General features: G+C 41.1%; 1 protein-coding gene across 1 annotated transcript in view; it reads right to left on the reverse strand.

Moving 5' to 3' along the window:
• PROX1 (prospero homeobox 1) overlaps positions 1-16,766 on the reverse strand; it is a 71,997-nt gene extending 55,231 nt beyond the window's left edge. The window contains exons 1-2 of the mRNA XM_087883188.1: positions 16,217-16,766; positions 5,613-7,404 (exon numbers count right to left, since the gene is read on the reverse strand). Of these exons, the coding sequence (XP_087739314.1) occupies positions 5,613-7,337 (1,725 nt within the window). The 5' untranslated portion in view covers positions 7,338-7,404; positions 16,217-16,766. The remainder of the gene's footprint in view (positions 1-5,612; positions 7,405-16,216) is intronic.
• Between the last annotated feature and the right edge of the window lie 5,717 nt (positions 16,767-22,483).

The raw sequence follows: 22,483 nt of genomic DNA on the forward strand, positions 1-22,483 counted from the left end.
TGAGAATTATGGAGTTGAAGTGCACACATCTGGAAAGTGCCAAGATTGGAACAAACTGTCATAGATCATAAGACAGAATTTTTGCACAGATAATAGGTTTGTTCTGAGCTCCATGATGGAAAATTAAAATTGGGATTTCATACACAATAATCTCAGAGACGAAATGACAATGAGACTGTAAAATGGTTATTCTTCAAAAGTGTCATACTGAAGTAATAGCTGAATTTGAGAAATGCAAAGAACAGAAAATATGTAGATGGATGAGCAATGAATCAGAAAATCCTTAATTCAAAACTCACCTTTACCATGAGCTTACAATATTAAGTAGCCTTAAGGCATGCCATTCTCTCTTGGTCTTAATCTCCTCTCCTCCCGCCCCCCCCAAAAAATACAATGCAGAGAGTTATAATACTGATATATTTTACTAAGTTGATATAAGGATTATTTCTACTTATATAGTCCATGTGAAGTGCTTTGGACACATGAAAGCACTAAGCAAACATTTTCTTTCTTAAAGCATTATTATAACAAAAGATAAGATATGCAAAGTAATAAATCCAAATATACCACAGAGAGAATTTAGGATCTATTTATATCAATACTGCATTACAGAATGCAATCAAACCTGGTGAAATTAAGGAAACTCATTACTAATCAATGCAGTCCTACAGTACATATAAGAATGCAAACAGGTAAACGAACATTTTGTATACTGGCTGCATTTTACTGGAAAGCCATTTAATGTATATAAAAGTAAATTTACAATCAGATTTGCAAGATTTTCCTGTCAACTGACAGAAGTTGGAACTGAGATGGTCATTATCACTGGATCCCTGCATTCTTAATAATTACTGCTATAAGCCTTTATTTATTTGGAATGGCTAATAACAACTAAGAATGACTTTTGTAATTAGGCCCATATAATAACCAATTTGTGTGAACGACTCATACATACACATATCTGTGGAAAAAGAATCCTTTCTTCATTTTGGATTTTCTGGGCTTTTGCATATCTGCCACTGAGTGTTAACATAGATTCATATTCGCCTTCTTATCTAATAAGGAAAATCTGAGAAAACAAATGATACCAAAGGTTGGTGCTTGTTTCATTTCTTTCATAAACAAAGTCATCCACCATGCAGTGATGGTGTAAAAAAGTAGAGTCAGATTAAGTAGTGGACTGCACTGCCTTTAACTGCAATAGCTGCAATCCAATGCTTCCAGTGATTGGTGATCAATTGTTCACATTACAGTGTAAGAATTCTGATTCATTGCCTCATGGCAAACTGTATTAACTTAGTCATATAGAAGGTATTCTAGTATGTATTTCTCATTTTGGGTCCTATCCAAACATGTCTATGGAGTTTAGATCTGAAGTCTGTCTTGGCCATTCCAAATATTGAATTTGTTCTTCTTTATTGATTCTCTAGTAGAGAAGTTACAAAAGTAAAATAGTAGTATGTTGGGAGCACTGTCTTGTTACCCAACCACTGGTGCTTCAGCTTTAGCTAACAGAGATAGGTTGATAATTTCTTATAAAATCTCTGACAGGAAGCTCAATTTGCGCTTTGTCAATGATGGCAAAATTTTCAGATCCTTAGGCAACAACCATCTCCAAACTATACGGTATCCCTTCCATGCTTGAGATTTGATTATTGTAGAATTCAGACTTTGATTTCTCCCAGATGTTTAGCTACATGGCTTCAAAAATTTGATTTTAACACAACTGTTCTTCGCACATTTTTTCAGAAATATGGACAGTTTTGGCAATGTTCAAATGAACATCAGTGTTCTTTTTAATGAGTGTTGGCTTCTACATTGTCATGAATCCTATTTCCTTACCCAGTGCCTTCTATGATTGGAATCATGAACACTTGACTTGGGTCAAGATAAAGGAGACCTGCAGCTTCTTAGAAGTTGTTCTGTAGTCTTTGTGATTTAGATCACAAAGTGATAATTTTATGCTGTGGTCTTTATGAGATTTTTGACAGAAAAGCCACAATTTCAAAAATCTCAATTTTCAAATTATAAATCTGTCTGTTGATCGGTGGGGACCCAAAACTGAAATATGGTTTCATAATTTTTTTTACAAACAGTTAAATGTTAATGATTTTTTAACAAGGTTCTCGGGAATTCATTTTGAGCAGAGCACTGTAGATCTTAAAATCTATTTCTTGAGAACTTCACTGTGACAAAGAGCCAAAGTTTGTCAAATTTATGTAAGATGGTGCTGGCCCAAATCAACCCTGGTTGTTTAATGAATTAATTCTATAACTAGTCCTAGTTATCCTTTCAGTTGGCTTAAATGAAATAGGGAATGTTTCCCCCCCCCATCCTGACACAATCATGTTGGATGACTTTGTTTATTAAATGACCCTTTTTTATTTGTTCACTCAAACACCATTTATGTACCAGGAAGGCCCATATAAAAATATCAGAAAACATTCAGTTGCAAATATATATAATTCAGAAACTCCAATGGGGGAGAATGCTTCCTCACAGAACTGTAGATCAGGATCTATTGGAAGGCTTCTGATTAGTAGTAGATATGCATAAACCTCTGTATCCCAATTCTTTTAACAGCAGCTAATGAAATATCTTTCCACCTAAAGTTAAATGAAGAAAGCAGGATAACCAAGAAAAGACTTCTATGATGTCTTTGTTTTAGTATACTGGTTATGAAAACATTTTTTTAAAGATTGCAAACATGGTCAGGGAACATTCTGCTCTTTTATTCTTAATATATATTTTTGATACATTTCTTTAGATCTCAAAATGTTGGTAAAAAATAAAATAAAGCAGATCTGACAAGTGATTAAGTCCATTATTGCCCATTACTGTTGTAAGTACTCTAAATTACAGGTCTTGGGTTGAATATGTAGTTACTTTTGCTCTGTTAATATGTCTGAGGATTACATTTCAGAATCCAACTCTTCTACATAAGAAACTGGTTTAGTTTGCTTGTTTAATTTTCTTCACTACCATTAAGATTGCTAGTCTAACTTTTGCAATGGCAATGTCAGCACAAGACACCTATCAAATTTTTGAATCTCCAAAGAACAGCCTTTAAAAGTGGCATTAAAGGATAATATTTCTTGCCATTCCTAGTTAAATCTTGACCAATGTGTTAATGATTAAAGGTGCTGTAGACCAAATTTTCCAGTGGGAATTATAAGAACACCTTAAAATAATATATGAAGGAGAATACTATGAGTTAATTTTTGTTTTGTTTTAATTTAAACCAGGATGATTTTTTTTCCTTCTTAGTCTATCTATAATATACTGTACTTTTGGTATTCCCTGTTAACTAGAGTCAAGGTTAGTTATCTTTGAAGTCCAAATCACCTAGTGCTGCTATTTTCTGAAACACTATATATTTATCATTCTGTAAATCAATCTATGCTTTGTTAAATATTCTTTTTATTATGCAGAAAAGTACCTAAACTCTTGATTCATCAAATGTCACTATTTTCTTAAGTAGTGCACTAGTACTGTTAATACTCCTTTATAATGAAGGTACATCGTCATTTAATTATGGCCTTTTTTCCAGCTTATTGAAACCAGACACTGTATTTAATTCTCTCTCAGTTGTAATCTCAGGATGAAGTTTGCCTTTATTTCAAGACTTCTTGAGTCTATATTATGACTGTTTATAGAAAGATCAGATTTAACGAACATATTTGACTATATTGGGAAGTGAGTTGGATGCATAAATAGGAGTAAGCTAAAAAAACAAGGGGGAGGGTCCCAATCCTGAACATATTTCTTAAAAGTATGTCCCTTTGAATGGCAGAGAATTCCTTCCAATTGAACACAAATTAATTGGAATGCCAATGATCCAGTGTCACATATGTGTCTTCTTTTAGCATCCTTATGATAAAAGAGACATAGTATGCACAGGGTTCTTTTTATAAAATATTATTTAAAGCTTTCACAATTGAGGACAATTTTAAGGATGAGGAAAAGAAAAAGATGTGCCCTATAAGATTAATCCAGCTGAAGTTCTATATCTAATTGTGCTCTCAAGCTTTGCCAAATGATTTGCTTTTTGTATATTAGGACAAAAGATTTTCTGTGTATGGCTGAGCAGAGGTTAACCATGCATACCCAGCAGCTGCACAGGAGCTGAGAACAGAACTTGGCGGGGGGGGGGAGGGAAAAGGATTTGATATAGCTTAAATGCATCAATACTTGTATATTTATTTTGTTTGGTGTCACTTTTTTATATTCACCTGAAAAATGTATATAAGATTTTCAAATGCTTCATTCATTTATTTGGAGAGAAGAAATATTGGCCTTATATTAAGAAGCAGTTGTGTTTTTTAAAAAAATATTATGAAGATTATATATTGAATTTTGAATATCACCTGAAATAAGTTTGCCTCCCATTCACCATCACCATCCAAACGGCCAAATATTTTTTCAAGTTTTGAAGCATTTGTGTGGAGCATAGCAATCAATACATTGAAATGTTTCTTTCAACTTGAAAGGTTTCCTTTTCAAAAAAAAATATATATCTTTATTTTATCATGAAATTAGGTGGCTGTCTACTCTGAAGTAAGACTTATAGATTTCAGTAGGAACAACAAAAATACTGGTAAAGATCATATCTGCAGATGACCACCAGAATTTGAGAAATTATTTGAGAGCACTACAACTAATTTTGCCACTATTTTATTAATGGTAGTGAGGGAAAAAAGACGAGTTTACAAAACTGCATTAATGGAAAGCAACGTCTGGGGTTTTTTTTTTAAAGAAAAGCAAAAAGTTACAATACAGTATTAGCAAGCCTTGACCCCTTAATATGCCTTATATAAAATTATCTATAGGTTTTTGGAGACCACTACACTAGCACAGAGGTTATTTAAACATATATAGCAATGCTTGCAAATACAAGTTTTAGACTGTGGGACAATTTACACAAGCAGCTGAAACACTTACCAAGAGTACCAAGAGATTCAGCTTATTTGGATTGATATTTTGCCTTCAGGCAGATTGAGTTTGCAGGATGTTCTGCACAGATTAATTGATCTTTGGTAGCCAATAGATTCAATAGATCAGGACGTAATTAGAACAGAAGGAATCAGGGATATTGCATCTCAAAACTCAGGGTCAAAATGGCTCTCAGGCAACTCCCAAATTTGCTTTCTTAGCAAATGCTATGAAACATACATGTTAACAGAACAAAATTTTATGGGGATGGATCTTTGTTTTCCATAAATTTCTCCTGTTTTATGGCTGTGGTTTTGTTTAATATGTGGTAATGATGTATTTTTCCTGCTTCTTAAAAGCCAAAGTTATTCTGCCTTACATTGGAACTTTGTCAACCTCTTTATCAAAATTAAAGTCAAGCATCTTAGGAAAGACTCTCTTCAGAAGGACCCATTTAAAATTGCATCCAAAATCCAATTGATGCAACGAATGGATGAGATTCAGCAACAAACATCTTCATTGATTATAGAATGGGAATTCTAATAAAAAAAGGTAACAGGTTAAGAATAATGGGTGTTATGCGCACCTATTGCACCCCCAACATTAGTAGTTATTAGTACCCATTATCAAATAAAAGCATATCAACATGCAGAATATGGGCTATGTATTGTAAAGGATATGGCACTCCCAGAATAAGGTGAGATTTCGGAAATATCTTGAAGGTCACCACACTCAGACTTGATAAGAGATATTGAGAGGCTTTCTGCAGTGCTAGGAGGATGTGCTGGTGAACAAGGGTGATGGTTCATATGATGTGATGACATCTTGGTCCTCAGACTTGTGGTCTCTCTTGTTAAATCTAAGGATTCTGGGGAGGCTCTGTCTTTCCCAGGGAAGGAGGCAGAAGGAGCCGCTAAGGGGTTCTGAAATGGGTACGCCATAAGGGGCAGAGGAAAGGGATGGCGAAACGAAGATGAAGTGAACCCTGTGGTGGCAGAAAGTGGAGATTGATGGAGAGCAGCATGATGGCTGCCAGGAGGTGGGGCAGAGGCAGGCTGGTCTGATGAATTTTTGCGGACAACTAGGGGCAGTGCTTCTGTTTGGTCTGTGGAATTAGACAGTGGCACATTCCCAAAGGTATCTAGTGGGTTTGGAATGATGATGTCCCCGAAGCACTGGAGGCGCTGGTTTGCTGTGTGGAAGTTGTGGTTCTCCCCATTGACAGCAAATCTTGCTTGAGGGATCTGAAGAGGTGGGAAGACCTGAGGAAGTTGACGTACAGGTTTTGAAGAGAAAATCTTGACCACAGTGTCCACAACCTGAGACATGGCAGTGTTCAATTCCTGCTTTAGCGTCTCAGCTAAGTGCTTGCCTTCTGGATGAAAAGAGTTGGGCCCATGATCTTTTTCTTTGGGGCCATCTTTCCTGGGTTTGTTCTCCGCTATCTCCTGTTCTCTAATCAGAGCTCTTGCACGATCAATAAATTGCCCTGGGTCCAATTCACACATTTCATTATCCGACCTCCCCACAGAATCTCTCGCCCTGACATCCAGTGTTTCCGAATGCAGGCTGTCTTCGGAGAGGTTACCAGCATCTTCGTCATTTTCAGAATCTGTGCTGTCATAGATTTGGTAGAACTTTTCCTGAAGCTGGCGCAGCTGTTTTTGCATGTCCTCCAGCTGCTGTTTCAGCTGTCTGCGCTCCTCTCGCTTCTGTTCTTTCCTAGCTGAAACCAGCTGCTGGAAACTCTGTTGCTGCTGTTGAGGCAGCTTTTGCTTGCGCTTATTTTCTCTGTAACTTTCTCGGGGACTCACAGACTGTGGAGCCATCTCTCTTTCATTTTCATTGCCCCTTAATGCCACGCTTGGGGAATGGCTCATCCCTCGAATGATATTCTCAACCCGGGCACGCTTAGCTCTCAGGTGCTCATCGCATAACCGATCCATATCAAACTGGCTCATCGTGGGTCTGCCAAATGGAGAAAGACACTCTTGGGGGCTGTCTCTTGAAGAGTTGCTGCACACATCCTCCTGATGTACTTCTGAGCCTGTGCTGGAGAGGCCACTCGCTTGAAAGCTGGGCTCGTTGCCACCATTTTTGTTCATGTTATTTTTCAACAGCTGGGAAATTATAGTTGCTCCTGGAAAAGGCATCATGGCATCTTCATAGGAGTTTGCCCTCTTCAGCAGCTTGCGAAGCACATTTGACTTCTCCCCATCTGCATGCTGCACCACTGAATACTCCACATCCTGCTCGGAACCTTGGGGATTCATGGCACTAAAAAACGATGCTCTCGCCTTTGCAAAAAAGGCAGATGCTGTCCCTACCGTCCGTTTCACTCCAATGTCAACTCTTCTTCTCTTGGTCTGCCTACTTAAGAGGGCTGTGCTGTCATGGTCAGGCATCACTGAACAGTTATTGTGCCATCTTCAAAAGCTTGTCAGCTGGGCACAGCTCAAGAATCCTGGGACCCTGGCCAACAGAACAAAAGGACTGATGAATCATTTTCTTTAAATTTCTCCAAATTTCCTGACCTCAATCCTGAATCAAATGCAAAATGCATAGGCTCTGGGATTTATGGCACATTACAATTATTGCAATTTATTATGCACTCTGCTTGAAATGAAACACTTTAAATATTTCTGCTCCACTGGTTTAAGATGGATTAAGAATTTTTTTTAAAAAAAAAAAGCAGGAAAGAGGAAAAACTGCTTAAGCACCAGTAATATATGGTTCTTTGCACAAATGCCTAAAATAATACTGTTTATCTTTAGAAGAAAAAAAAACCCTAAACAGTAGATTAGAAGAACACATGACATTGACAACCAATTGATTAAATTTAGGGTTTGAAATAATGTCACAAAATAAAATGAAAGTAGGTCTTGTTTCTTAGGTAAGGCTATCATATATAATTTGGGCTTTAAAAAAATAAAATTTAGTTGCAAAACAGATTTGAGATTAAAACCAGAAATTTTGTTTAATTTTATAAGGGTGTTCCAGTATATCTGTAAGTATGAGCAGGTGCAGCGTGCATACCTATAGACACATATGTTAAAAAGGATGATACAAACCTTAGAAATCTTTATAAGAAAACTATTTAAGGAAGAATTTACATTTTGGTTATAAAATACATGTCATACTGCATTTTGCAGTAAAAATAGGAGTTTCGAAAACATATAATTCCCACGTCATCATTTTAAGCATTCCAGAAAGGGATAAGATGGGGTGGGGGTGGGTGGGGGACAGAATTTATCATCCTTGAGATATTTTCCCATTTCATAAGATATGATATGTGACATCAAGTTCTTTGCATGAAGTAGAACCAAGGCATTCTCAGCACTGTATCATTGTCCCTTACATCAGCTTCTCAAGATAATATCTCAGGTGACTTATTGAAATAATTATTTCATGCAACATAGTACTCGTATAAAACCTTATTTCCTGCAAAACACACACGCACACACGTACACACATAAAAAGAAAGGGGGAGAGAGAGAGAGAGAAAGAGAGAGAGAGAGTGATTCTGAAGGAAAGAAACTGAGAGAGATGAAAGAAAGCAACATCAAGCAATAGCGTGAGAAAGGCAGATATCTTTTCTTTTATAGGAACCATCATTGTTTCCCAGGAATACAGAATTTAAAAAAGAAGACTGATAACACATTTCCTTGCATTTTATAATAGGCTCTTGACATCATTCATGACTTATTAACCATGATGCTAAACTCACATGGCATATGAAACATTACAGACGTCTTCCGGTACCTTCAAGTTGAAAACTATACCAATGTAATATTAATTTTTCCCATACTATGTTTATCTAATATTAAACTCCACATTAGCTTAACAGTGCACAGTTTCCACAATAATAGGGTATCTTGCCAAAGGCAGCATTCAGACTTTTGGATCTGTTCCCATCTGTTTCGGTTCACCTGTAAAAACATCTACGTGCTCCCTAGGACTGCATCTGTAGCTGCTTCTAAAGAATGACTACCCATGCAAATAAGCATAATTTCAGCCTGAAATAATCTACGCTATCAGCGTGTATAGCCTGGGTTTGTAAGTGTAACAGTAAAAAAAATAAAAATAAAACCCTACAAAAACTTTTAGAATGAAACCTATATTTGTTTGTTTATCATTCGAAGGCTATGCAAGCATTCAGTTATTTTGGAGGTTATAAAATAATTCTTAAGAAATGCTGTACAAGCTTTGGAATATTCAACTACATTTTTAAAAAAAATTTTGCAGGAGGCTACACAGTTGTTAGTAGTTTTACTTAGAACTGCTACTAAGAAACACAAACACACATACAGAATTTTGCAATAGCAAGTATAACTTTGGGTTGAACATATCTGATTGGCATCTTAGTATAAATTCAGTTTCACCACAACAATCTTATGCAGTGTACTTCTTTCTTCATATATTGTTTCCACTGAGATAAAAATACTCAGATTATATAATAGAACTGGATTTACACAAAGACCTAAGGATCCAATATTTAATAATTAGAATAATTTAAAAGATACCTTATTGTATCGTGTCATACATGGAATTATGTGAGAAATTAAATGATTCCAATTCCCTGTGAGATAAAAGGGATTTCATTACTAGGTGGCAGTGGCCTTTTCCCCCCTCTGTTTATTTCGTATGATTATGGATCTAGTTCAGATCCTTTGTGTATAAACAAGTATCAGTGTATTTTCAGATATACGCTGCTTCATTTAATTTAATGGGAACATTCCACTTCACAACAGAAAGTCATTTTTTCGGCTTCTAGGTTAATTACAACTAAATAACCTTGCCCATAAATAAAAGGCAAAAAAAATTGTGCAGGGGTGAAAGTCCCCTACATGGGAAAGATTTGTAGCCTGTCATTATATGCTGATGTAAATACCCTTCTGAGGTCTGCCTCTACTTTCAAAATCTGTCATCACTCTAAGTCTCAAAGAGGTTGCTTGTTGTTGGGGTGCATTAATGAAAGTGCATCATTTTAGAAGGGACATAAAGATATTAGCAGAAAGGAAAAGCAAGAGCAATACAAATTTTAACTTGAACTTTAGATTTCAATGGACCTCTGATATATATAACAGTATTCCCAATATGCTTTTTAAAAAAATCATCCCTAATTTTTTTTTCCTTTCATTGTATTTCATTTAAGGATGGAATGAGGCATAGGATGTCTGCAAAGCTCATAAAATGTTGAATTGAGAAAAGTCATAAGGTCAATGCCATGGATCTATAATCCAAAGAATTCATTTTTCTTCTACATCTTTGCTTACAGTGGAGATACCAGAAGGGAAGGCCAGACTATCACTGGAGTATTGCTTATAATTGATACGTATTAATTGGTCCCCTACTTTCCTCATTTTCCTTGATTCCCGCCGACACTCACGCTATCTCTTATATGACAAACTTTATATTTTGCCTTCCAAACTTAAGTAATTATTTTACATTATGTTTTTACCGGGGCTGAAAAAATGCCCCTGGATCAGTCTATTGATTTGAAAAGTGCCAGAATGCATCAACATTCTGAGGGAAAGAGAATGCTGCAGAAAAATCTAAGATTCTGAATCATCAAGAATCAGATCTTTGGATAGGATTGTGGTGAGATTTTCCTACTAGATATGTGGGGAAAAAAAACATATGCAGAAGGGTAAACTGGTCATTGAATTAGAGAGTGTGCTCCTGTCCAATGTAGAGGAAAGCAAATCTGCTCAGCTTGATTTATTTCTTGTTCAGAGGTAATTCAGAAGTCATTTAAATTTTAGCTTTCATTATGGTTCACATAAATATCATTGATTAGTTTACTGGTTTAAGCTTTGTACATTTTAAGTTATTCTTGACAAGTCCCTCTCTGCCAAGCTTTCATTATTTGAGCCTTCAACTTATATAGGACTTCAAAAGGGCTCAGTTTTTCAAAGTTGCTGAGAGGTACAACATAAATAGTCTGTTTTTATAGCTTCCGATAACTGCACGATGTAATGAAAAAAAAGTATTCCCTAAACTTGGATAATACTTCTGAAATCAACCCTCTCCTCTATTCCACTGAATTCCCAGTCCACCACACCCCACCAAACATACACATTGCAAAAGATATGAGTAGCAAATATTATCACACATATGTATACAAAAATACCCATTGCTCACAAGTACAAACATTCTATTTCAGAAGGCATTTCAGTCCTCCATATCTTAAATACATAGTACACGTGGATTATATTGTTTTAGGTGATACTACAGTAAAGCAATTATAGTGTATATTACGAATTTTTGCTACACTGCTTTTCCACTGGTACAATGTAGATTGAAATAAAAGATAAAATAAAAGCTAACCTAAAATAGGTAGAATGGAAATTTTTTTGGGCGGGGGAATTATCTGGGGGAAAAAAGTAATTTTTATAGGAAGAATTTCTAATACATTTTTTAAAAGTCCAAATTGATAAAAACTGCTGATTGTGAAAAACAGCAATGAACTTTTCAAAGCGAAAGTGCAAATTTTAAAATTGTTAGTTCTTCTCATAGAATGCAGCTACCTTTCTCCTTCGTTGCACACAGCACTGCATGCCATACGCAAGTAGAGAAATTGAAAGACACCCTCAAATTCTTTAAAAAATAGATTAAGCAACATTTTTCATCCAACAGGATTGGATGAAACACATTAAATGATGTCAGCAATCCATATCAATTGTAAAACTTAAGTCCATTACATTGCACTGACTTACTTGGAAGTATAAAATATTTTTGCTGCACTTCAGAGAAGTGCAAAGCATGGATATGTAAAATTTGCATAGCTTCACTACCCATACAATAGAATACAATGCCTTCTGAAGCATTGTGATGGAATTTAGAAGTAAAGCTCATTTTTCTACCACTGATTTCTTTTAAAAAAAATTGAATTATGACATTATATAAAAATGTAAATGTCTGTTATAACACAAACATCATTATATTTTTTTAAAACACACACACAAAGAAATTAGATAACTGTTTAGCATCATTGGCACAGGGAGGCCAACCTGGCAAGATATTGAAAAGCTGCTGTGAGATATTTTGCATTCTCTCCCTCCTACATAGGTATGTAATGCCTTGATGACTACAATGAGTTCTATCTTATTGACTTTGGAAGCCATTGGCAAAACATCTCCTGGATAAATGCATCCACAATTTACCCAATTAGTATCAGAAATGTATAAAATAATATTTTTTTCTAGCTATCCAACATTTTAATGTAACATGAAAAAAAATACTAACAAAATCAACAACTATATACAACTGCTCATACATAATTCCTAACCTAAGGTCACCCTACATTTTTCCCCTCCTCCCTAAGGTTATGGGATATCCAATCAGAAGACTGAATCAACTCATCCACAGCACATACTTGAGAACTTACTCTAGCATGCAATGGAACACAGTCAAGTAATCCATGACCAAACATTTTGAACACTGAAATCTGCTACAGAAATCCTCACTATCAAGATTCAGCCACCTGAGAGATGCCAATTTAATTTTGAAATGATCATTAAATTTGCAATTTGCAATGGTGGGAGAGCATTCTCTTTCCCATATTAAAGTGCAGAAAGTTACCTGTTAAACAATAATGTTAAATAGGTTGTACGAGGTAATGTCTAATGTTAATATAAATTAATCCTAAATTAGTAACAAAGTGTAAATTGTATGGCTTTTTTTTTTTAAAAAAAGCTTATCTTTTTAAAATATGAGATGCCAAATAGTTAATACTTTTTATCAGGAAAAACTAAGTTTCAGAAGAGAAAGCAATGAAATGACTGACAGAGGAGGCCTTACGGGAACCACTTATGAAATGCTCGATGGCAAAGTTAGCAAAGAACAGGTCAAGAAACAAAGAATATAGGGCCACATGCAAATCCATTTGCAGACTAGATGAATATTAAAACGTATTAAGCCTGCCAAAACAGTGGAAAGAAGTATTAAAAACAATGCTTTCCATTAAAAAAAAAATCTAGCAGTAGATATGTGTGCTTCTCATATCACCACTAACCTAGCAGATGGCATTAAATTAAAGAAATGACAGGTTCGCATATGTCTGCATTTAGACTGTCATCTCTAAGCATGCAGATTCCAGTGCAGACCAAAGACTTGCAAATTCAGTCATGCGTTGGTTTGAAGGAGAGAAAAAGAGGATTTTTTTAAAAAAAAAGAAAAGAAAAGAAAAGAAAAACAGCATTTTATCTTTGATAGATGAGAATGTCACCTTTAATGGTGCCTGTTCACAATTTCTCATCCATTACACAAAAATATATCACAGGTTCTGTTTGTGCCGTGACAGCACGTTGACATATTCTTGTGTCAAATGTGTCAAAACTTGCCTAGCTTCCTTGTATCATACTTACTGTTTTTCATCTTGATTAAGACATAAGGCCCAGTCTCAAATACATTCAGAAATAACCTCCAGCCCATTCAGTGGACATTGTTCCCAAAGCAGCACACACATAATTCATTCTTTGAATAGAATTTTGAAGGGCTCAATTTCTGAGGAAAGGTGAATAGGGTTAGGATGTTAAATAGTTTCAATTGGGGGCTAGGTGGGTGCCTTACTCCGCAAAGTAATCCCTATTTAACTTGGGAAAATGTTTCATTTCAAACAAGGGGTCCAAGCTAACTTACAAATGAAATTCAGGGCTGTTTGCTCCAAATAAATGTACCCAGAACAATGCTCCAATTACCACAGCAAATGATTTTACCAAACTACCAGTAGAATCGGCAGATAAGAGGCAGAACAGCCATTCGCCGGTTTACCTCCCCCACACTCACACACGCGCTGCCTTACACACCACACAGAGCAAAAGGAGCCAGGTTTGTTTTTATTTTTTGTTTAAAAAAAATCCTTTTTCTCTGCTCTTTGGGAAATTCCCAGTGAAAACAACCTGCTTTGCAGCCCTCAAGAATCCAGCTGAACAAAAGAGCTCTGGGCTTCCGTCTTTCCTTAGCCCGACCATCTCCAAACAAAGCGCCATAAATTCATAAACAGACGTTGTACTCGGGCTCAACCGAGGGAAACTTGCACCTGTCTTTCTTGACACAACACACCTGTCCGACACTGCCCATGCGCACTTAGAGCCGAGCGCCCCTTGTCCAATTTCAACGCTGGAGCTTTGTCAGGCGGAGCCAGAGAGAAGCGCACGAACGGTTCCCCCCGCTTCTCCCGTCCGCCCTTGTTTAGAAGAGGCCACCGGGGGCTGTTAACAACAACAGCTTTATAGCCCAAACCGATGTTCGCTCGCCGTTTTACAACCGGTTCTCTCTCCCCCCTCCTTCCCTCTCCCTTCTCCGGAAACACCCTTCGCCCGCCCGCCCGCCGAAGTTCCTGAGCAGGGAGAGCAGCTTTCCAGTCTAGCCGGCGCTTTGACTAGCAACTTTTGCACTGCGCGCTGAAAGTTAGTGCGCTCACGGAGAGAGACATAGAGCAGCTCTTCCCGTGGGCACCAGGGCTGGGAAGAAAGGTCGTCTCTGGAAAGGCAGGAGAGAGAGAGAGAGAGAGGGAGGGAGGGAGGGAGGGAGGGAGGGAGAGAGAGAGAGAGAGAGAGAGAGAGAGAGAGAGAGAGAGAGAGAGAGAGAGAGAGAGAGGTGTCTATCTTTGTCGTACTGAATTTGTGCATGAAGTGGACGTAATCTCACAAATTAATCTAAAGCTTTTGGAGGTGGGAGGGGTGTGGAACCCCGGTGTCCCATCATTAGGTTTCTGGTGGCCAGGACCCCTTTTTCATCGAACTGTAGCATTAGGATGCACGCAGGGCAAGCGTCTGCTCTCTCCTGCTTAAGTCTGCAGCACCTCGCTTCAGGTCAGTGGCATAATCTGGAAGGAACTGGCTGTAAATCGAGGGACCCCCGAGGTGACCTCCCCCCCCCTTCCCGTTTGGTTTTAAACCGTTGAAAGAAATCAGAAGAAATCGCGTCGATAGGGAGTCGGGACTCAGGTAAATCCCACCGAAGACTGCGCGGCTCATTTTAAACCTGGCCTCAATCTGGATCCACAACAACGCGCGCATCACCGGCAGACGGGGCAAAGTGGGGCAAGCGGGACAGCCGCTCCACAAACCGCAAACTACTCTAATGTAATGGGGGATACAGCGCACGCCTCAGCAGTCTTCCTTGGGATAAAGCAGCCCCAATCTCCACTCGCGTTTCCCACTGTACCCCCCCCCCATCACATACATATTTATTGGCTCCAGAATAAAACCTCTCTGGGTTCAGGGAAAAGGCGCTTTCATAGAAAAGTGGCGGGGTATAACCAAACCCAACAACCTGGCCTCAAAACTTCCCGTGCGTCCCGCCACCCATTCCCCCTAAACAGCTTCTTTCCGCAACTCTTCTCCTAGCCCTTGGGTAGATCAAAAAGAGACAGTGTTCAAATACGCCTGCTTTATCTGCCTGGTGCGTGTGGTTTCTAAACTGCTCTCCATCGCTACTTTAGAGAGGGAGAGAGAGAGGAGAGAGAGACAGAGAGAAAGGAGAGAGAGAGAGAGGAGAGAGAGATACAGGAGAGGGGAGAGAGAGAGGGAGAGAGAGAGGGGGGAGAGAGAGAGGGAGAGAGAGAGAGGGAGGGAGAGAGGGGGGGAGAGGGAGAGAGAGAGAGAAAGAGAGAGAGAGAGAAGTAGTCAGGGACATGCAAATAATAAGCAAATCAGAGAAGACAAAAAGAAAAAGGCAGCGACACAATACTAAGAAGAAAGGCCGGACTTGGGGAGTTGAGAAAGAACCGATCGCGGGGTGGGGGGTGAGAAAGGGGAGAGGTAGGAAAAATAGGAAAGAAACCTCAGGACTTCACCTACAACTAAGCTATTTTCTCATCTTTAAACTATAATAACACAAAGGATCAATAAAGGCTGGCGAGAAAAGAAAAGGAAGAAGAAAGACAGTCTCAGGAGAGGGTCGAGGAGACATTTTTCGCACCAACCTTGTCCTTTCACACCGACCAAACTATTGTGATGGTTCCCATGAAGCTTCGGAATATGGACCATCTGCCGGCTTATTTTTTTTTTTTTTAGTCTAACAATCTTACTCCGGTCACAAACTCAGAAGGGAGCAGCAGAAGAGGGGAGAATCCGGGGAAAGGAAATGTGGAGAGAGAAGGGGGGGGGGAGGGAGGGTATCCAAAGACGAAAAGGGGGAAAATACCCACCACTCCCCCCTCCGAAGCAGTATTTCAAACAAGCCCGTCTCAGTGTCAAGAATACCCCTTCCCCCTTCCCTTTCCCCCTCCCCAAAAGAGAAAGCAAGAGAAGGGCAGGGAGAAAAAGGTACTTACTCAGTTCCAAAGGCGAAGAAACTGAGTCCCTCTCTCTCTCTCTCTCTGTCCCCCCCACCCTTGCTGGTTAGAGAGAAAGGAAAGAAAGAGAGAGAAACGCGCTCATACAAATGCTCAGATCGCCTTGATAATCTGGCTGCTGATGAATATTGCAACTGGACGAGGGAGGGTGAAAGCAAGAGTGCCCGCGTGCGAGAGAGAGAGGGAGAGAGGGAGAGAGGGAGGGAGGGGGGTAATGAGTGGGAGAGAAAGGGTACGAGAGACAGAGAGAGTGAGAGAGAGAGAGAGAGCGAGAAAGAGGAGAGGGGAGGAGAACCAGCTCTTCTGCGGCGCTCTTCTCTCCCCGGCTGTAATTGTCTTTTCTTTCTGCAAGCAGCAGAGCAGCCTCGCTGAGCTGAGGGCTCCGCACCACAACAAGATTTACTTTAAGACACAGCTGAAGGAAACAGGAAGACTACACGTCACGGTCTGAGTGACGTGCCTAGGCCCAGCGCCCAATCGGGAAGCTCCTTCGGATTCAAGGGGGATAGCGAGCGCAGAACTTGGGAGGAGTAGTGGGGGGGAAGAGAGAGAGAGAGAGAGAGAGAGAGAGAGAGAGAGAGAGAGGAGGAGAAACTGAATCTCTGTCCCCCCCCTCCTCTTCGCATTCCCTCTATCCTCTTTCTCCACCCCGCACCTCCCGCCTCCTCCCGTCCCCCCCCCCCCCGCAATTTGCTGATGGGAAGGAAACTTCATCACCAAATTTGGGGGAAGATGACCTTGGCAGTTGTTTGTGCTCAGTTCGGAGTTCAACTTTGCCGGATGGTTCAGTTGCTGTACGCCAACACCTGGTGGTGGTAGCTGGGGAGGGAGGGAGGGGGGCTCTGTGAAAGCTCGACCCACCACCACCACCATCAACAACAACAGAAATCAAGTGGCCGAAAACACGGGAGAAGCGCGCGATCTTTCTAGGCATCGCGTGGGTGTACGCGCGCGCGTCTGTGTCCGTCCGCCTGTCTTTCTCTCTCTCTCTCTCTTGTATAAACGACCCCGCTTGCCTCCCCAGAAATAAACAGGAGTCGAGCTTGACTCCAAAAGGGCTTCACCTCTCAAGTCTTAGATGAGCGCTCGGCCGCTGTCTCCAACAATTTGCGCTCCAGGCTGCCGCCGCCGGTTAAGAGCGAAAGGATCAGCTCCGGAGCGCAACCCGTTCGCCCGGCAGAAAATTGCGCGTGTGAATTATGCGAGGGTCTGTTCAAGGTTTGTCTGAACCGTCCCACACCGGGTGTAAGGTTTTAAGAGGACAGGAATGTCTGCTCCCTTGAATAAATCTGATTTAAAGATCTTTTTTTCTTCGTCTTTTGAGTGTCGTTAAAACTGGTGGATCGGACGGCGCGGTCTTGCTAGGATCTGCTGAGAGGGAGGGTGGCGCTGCGCGAAGTCAAGGTATTCGGGGCGCACGCAGGCGGCCGTCAGAGGGGCTGATAAGCCAGTAGCCCTCGCCTTATAAGAAAACTGTTCCCTTATCAACATTAAAAGGGCCCTTGAAATCATGGACGCATAAAAACGTCCTTTCTTCCCGCGTGTGTCTATCTCATCTGTTTGTAGCCCTGGATCCCTTATAGCTTCAGATTCGGAAGGTTCTGAAGGGTGTAGACAACGCCAATTATCTTATTAGATACCTGGTCGCCTTTGCTAACAAACCCCCTTCAAAACTTTAAAGAGAAATTCGCTATCTTCTGCCCCTAAATTCAGTGTGGTTCCCTCACGACCCGCACATCACAATTTCTACTTCTTAAGGCATGTTCAATCTTAAATTCCTCCTAAGTACAGCTTTATTCCTGTTTATTACAAGCGCGTTCTTTAATGTACAGAAATAACCAACTCGTCCATCTAAAGTTTAGAGCAGTGGATTTCCGCAGGTCATCAAACAAAAGGCTTAATTTGTGTTTTAAATGATTAGAGGGTGGAAATTGGCAGTATCTTTCTCTAATATATCAGGAATATCAAGGAGTGCAATTCTTTTTTTAAAAAACGCTACAACGCTTCCAATTTATGAAGTCTGGTCATACCTCACTCTTCTATCAGAAACGTTTTCTTCAACTAACTCGCTTCCTTCTTCTTAAAAAAGAACATTACAAATTGTCTTTAAAAGAAAAAAAAAAGGAGGAAGATATATTTAAGAACAGGCACCTCAAGCAGAGGAGAAGAGCGGCTGACAAGAAGGTGCCAAATTAGGGTAGGGGGGTTTAATCGTTGGGGGAAAGGTAAAGGGCACGGCGGTGGATTCTTTGGATTTGAATACTCATTCAAGAAACACGCTCCTTTTTTCTCCGTATAGATAGATGCCTATGGAAAACATTTACAAATATAGACTTTAAAATCTCGACTTCATCCGCGTGAGTTGGGGCCTCCATTAAAAAAAATAAATGAAATCATGCCGAGGTAGAAGTTTGTTTGGATGTCTTTAATATGGTACATTTAAGGGACTTGGAGGACGCATTCAACAGTCTGCCACGCCTGAAATAAAACTCCACGTTTTAATACCTCGCTACCATATTTCTGGCGCTATTAGGATTGCTAATATTATTATTAATTCTGCATAAGCCCCCACTCTTTAAAACTTCACTCCCTTTCTTCCCTTCTTTTCCCCCACACCCCAGTTGCCCTCCAACTTTAAGAAAGGTAGCCCATTGCCGAAGAGGATAGCAGACTTTTAATTTTCTTTTTTTAAAAAAAGGAGAAGAAGAAGAATTGAAAGGCGATGAAAAAGAAACGTCTAAAAAGCTTCTTCCAACACCTTTAAAGCAAACAAACAAATTCACGAGAACGCCACCAAAGAGCGACCTCCACTCGGGGAAAAAGCCAAGGGCGGTCTGGTGGAAAGCGCCAGCGCCTTTCGCGCGCGTGGAAACGCGGGGAAGAGGGGAAAAAAATGCGGGCAGCTTTTTGAAGGCCCCGTCCTCGAGGGAGAAGGACGGTGGCGATCTGGCCCTTTCCCTCGGCTTCCAGTTACTTCAGAGCAGAGTGGAAACGGGGAGGGGGGGAGGGGACAGACTGTCCCTGGGAGGGGGCCACGCCCCTTCCTTCCTGCCGCGGACTCTAGCACTGGGGATCATCCTTGGGGCTGATAAGCTGCGGCCACCCCTTCCAAAGAATGTTTTCCCCCGCCATCACCCCCTTTTCAGGGCTGGCTGCCCTAGACGACCGTCGACTCTGGATTTCAGCTGGGCTGGCAACGGCCCTTAGGAGCCCTTTGCGAGGGAATATGAAGAAGGTCCAGGTCTCTCTTTCTCTCTCTCTCTCCAGGTCTCTCTTTCTCTCTCTCCCTCTCCCTCTCCCTCTCTCTCTTTCTCTTTCTCTTTCTCTCTCTCTTTCTCCCCCACTCCCCCTCTCCCTTTCCCTCTCCTTCCCTCCCTCCCTCCCTCTCCCTTTCTCTCTCTCTCCCCCCCGGCCTTTCTTCGCGGCTTCCTTTTCCCTGGAGAAAAAGCTCCTGAATATCTGATGCGCTTCTCCCATCTGTCTCCTAATCTGTTAGGTGAGGCAGAAGAGTCAGGCGGCGTGAAGTCCTCGGTATCGGGGCAGTCCCCTCCTTCCCCTTGGGAATGGTTCCCTTCCCCCTCCTCCTTATCTCTCCATAAAAGAGGAACCCAAAGATTAGGACCTCTTGAGAGGGCCGTTTTAAAAGAAGGAGAGGGAGGGGAGAGGCAGAGGCAGGAGTTGGACTTTGTAAGTTCTTCTTCGGACAACTTCTGCTTTTCCCTGCCTTTCTTTTTAACCCCTTCCCTTTTGCTGGCGGAGTTGCTCCTCGCCTTCCAGCCGCCCTTCCCAATGTGGCATCCCGCTAATTTATCCCTCGCAAAGTCTCCGCCGCTCTGCTTTATTAGATGGTGGGACTGACTCTGAGTACGATTAGCCCAGTGACAAAACCAACTCCCACTGTCCTTAGTGGCCTTCGGGTATCCCAGGAAAACCCTCGGACCTGTCGGGAACTTCCTCCCTGCCCTCCCCTCCAAGTTAGCCCCACGGCGGAGGAGGAGCTGGGCCGCTTCCCCGCGCGCAGCCCCCCCCCCCAGTCCGCGCTCCGCAAAGCGGTCGGCAGCTGCGGAGAGGAATTCCCTCGCGGGAGTCCCTCCGCTGCCTTCTGACCCCTCCGAGAAGCGCCGTTTGTTTAACCGACGGCTTCAGCATTGACAAAAATGCCCGGGGAAAGGAGACAAAGCCAGGTTTGCCCCGCGGCGTTTGAAATGGAAGCGCTCAAAGTTTCCCGGTCTCTCGAAATGACCGATTTCTCCCTTCCCACCCATCAGCCCAAAATAATAGGAACTCGGTGATGAAAAGCTCGCTTGTCGATAAGGTCCTTGCGACTTCTTAAGGCGCTTCGAGCAATTGTCCGGCTCTGGGCAACTATTTTCCTTGGGACTCCTTTATTATCGGCTCCCCTTCCCCAAGTCCCGGCGATGGCACCGGCACCGACTTTAGTTTCACACATCTTACTCCTTTACAGGTAAAGCTATCCTTAGATTCTCTCTCTCTCTCCCTCTCCCTCCTTCCCTCTCTCCCTCTCTCTCCCTCCCTCCATCTCTCCCTCTCTCTCCATTCCCCCCCCCCTCTTCATTCTGGATAGCTTCAAGGACGCTCTCATCCCCCTGGGCGAAGGTAGCTTCCGATCCATTGATCCCACATTATGGATTAAGATTTAAGACTAAAGGGGAAAATAGGAGATGGCGTATAATAACTTCCCTCTTGTCCCCATGGCAGCACAGCTCTTGGAGCCTGGAGAAAGGCAGCCCAGTGCTAGGAAATGCTTCCCTCTGGATTACATTTGAAGCCAGTTTCCTTGCCTTTAGAGGCCCATAATGCAAGCTGGGCAGAGAGACTGGCTGCAAAGACAGTTCTGAGTGGAGCATTTAGAAGAACTGCACCTGTTGAACTTTAAGAGGTGGGTGACATTCCAGATTAGCCAGGCACTCTCTATTAGGTAAAGGACTTGAACTCAGTTCCCGTCTCTATGCCCACTGCTTGGGGAGAGAAGGGACAGGGGGAATAGAAACATTTTTTAGCATGACAATAAAAGAGCCACTTGCAATTGGCTCCTAGCAGAGATCTAGCCAAGGCTGGCTTCGCCTCAGGCAACCAAACTTTCCAAAAATCAAGACATTAACAGATGGTGGCAACCACATGGAGAGATGGTGTTGCTTAGAGAGAATCTAGTCATTTCACTCAAGCCGAGAAAAGAGTGAATCCCAGAAGGACACCGTGTATTCTGAAGAGTTCTGCACTTGGCCCATCCTTATTCCTCTCCCTTATGCTCCTGTTTCAGCAGCTTCAGCTTTTGAGAAATTGAAATAACAACAATAGTAATTTTTTTTTAGCCTACTTCCTAAAAGGGACGATGGCTTGCCAACTGTTTATATGACACGAAGGGGGCTCAGTGATCTTTATTTGTGCTGCTTCGGAGGGCTGGCTAAATACTAATAAACGGATGAATATATAAAATGAGGAAAGACAATCCAAAGACAACACCGGGAAATGAATAGCAAGCAATCATGGCTTGCAAACTGGAATAGTGGAAAATAAAAACAACAGTCCTCAAACCTTTGGTTTGTTAGGGAATATGAATTTGCAGGATTCAGTATAATTCCCTGAAATCTTCTCAATAGGATCCATATCTTGTATATCATTCAGTCTGATTCATGAAGGAAGGAGTTGTGCTATAGTTTTGAAATTGATTACAAACCTTGGAATGCTTTGGGATTGTCCAAGGAGGCTTATAATGGGGCGAGGGAAATTTCTCTGGTTTTATCCCCACAACTACAACAAAGCTATGAAGTGGGCTGGGTTGACGTCTGAGTTTCCATGGTTGAGGGTGTTTATGAATCTGGATGTTCTCCCTCCTAATACAATATTTTAAATATTATTTTTCACTTCTCTTCATTACTTGTAATGAGAAGACCCAAAATGACTTCCTGAAAGGGAATGCAGGGCAGTAACTAACTCCCTGGACTAAGAGAGTTAACACAGTTAACACCTACAGGAAACTTACTGAATGCAAATGACAGCAATTTGGAAAGATATTTGGGGAAAATATTCCATGGGTATATTCAACTATTATTGCTTGCAGCTTTTTAACCCAATAGCCTTAAAAATGTTAAGACTACGAATCCCCAAATCCCAAGCTAGCATGACCAGCATATATTCTGGGAATTGTAGTCCCAATAAATCTTAGGGATATCATATTGGGTAGAAGTGAATTTCACTATACCAAGTCTATTAAAAAAATTTAAA

This window comes from Pantherophis guttatus, chromosome 1 (assembly GCF_059756535.1).
Source record: "Pantherophis guttatus breed Tessera chromosome 1, ASM5975653v1, whole genome shotgun sequence".
Lineage (NCBI taxonomy): Eukaryota > Metazoa > Chordata > Lepidosauria > Squamata > Colubridae > Pantherophis > Pantherophis guttatus.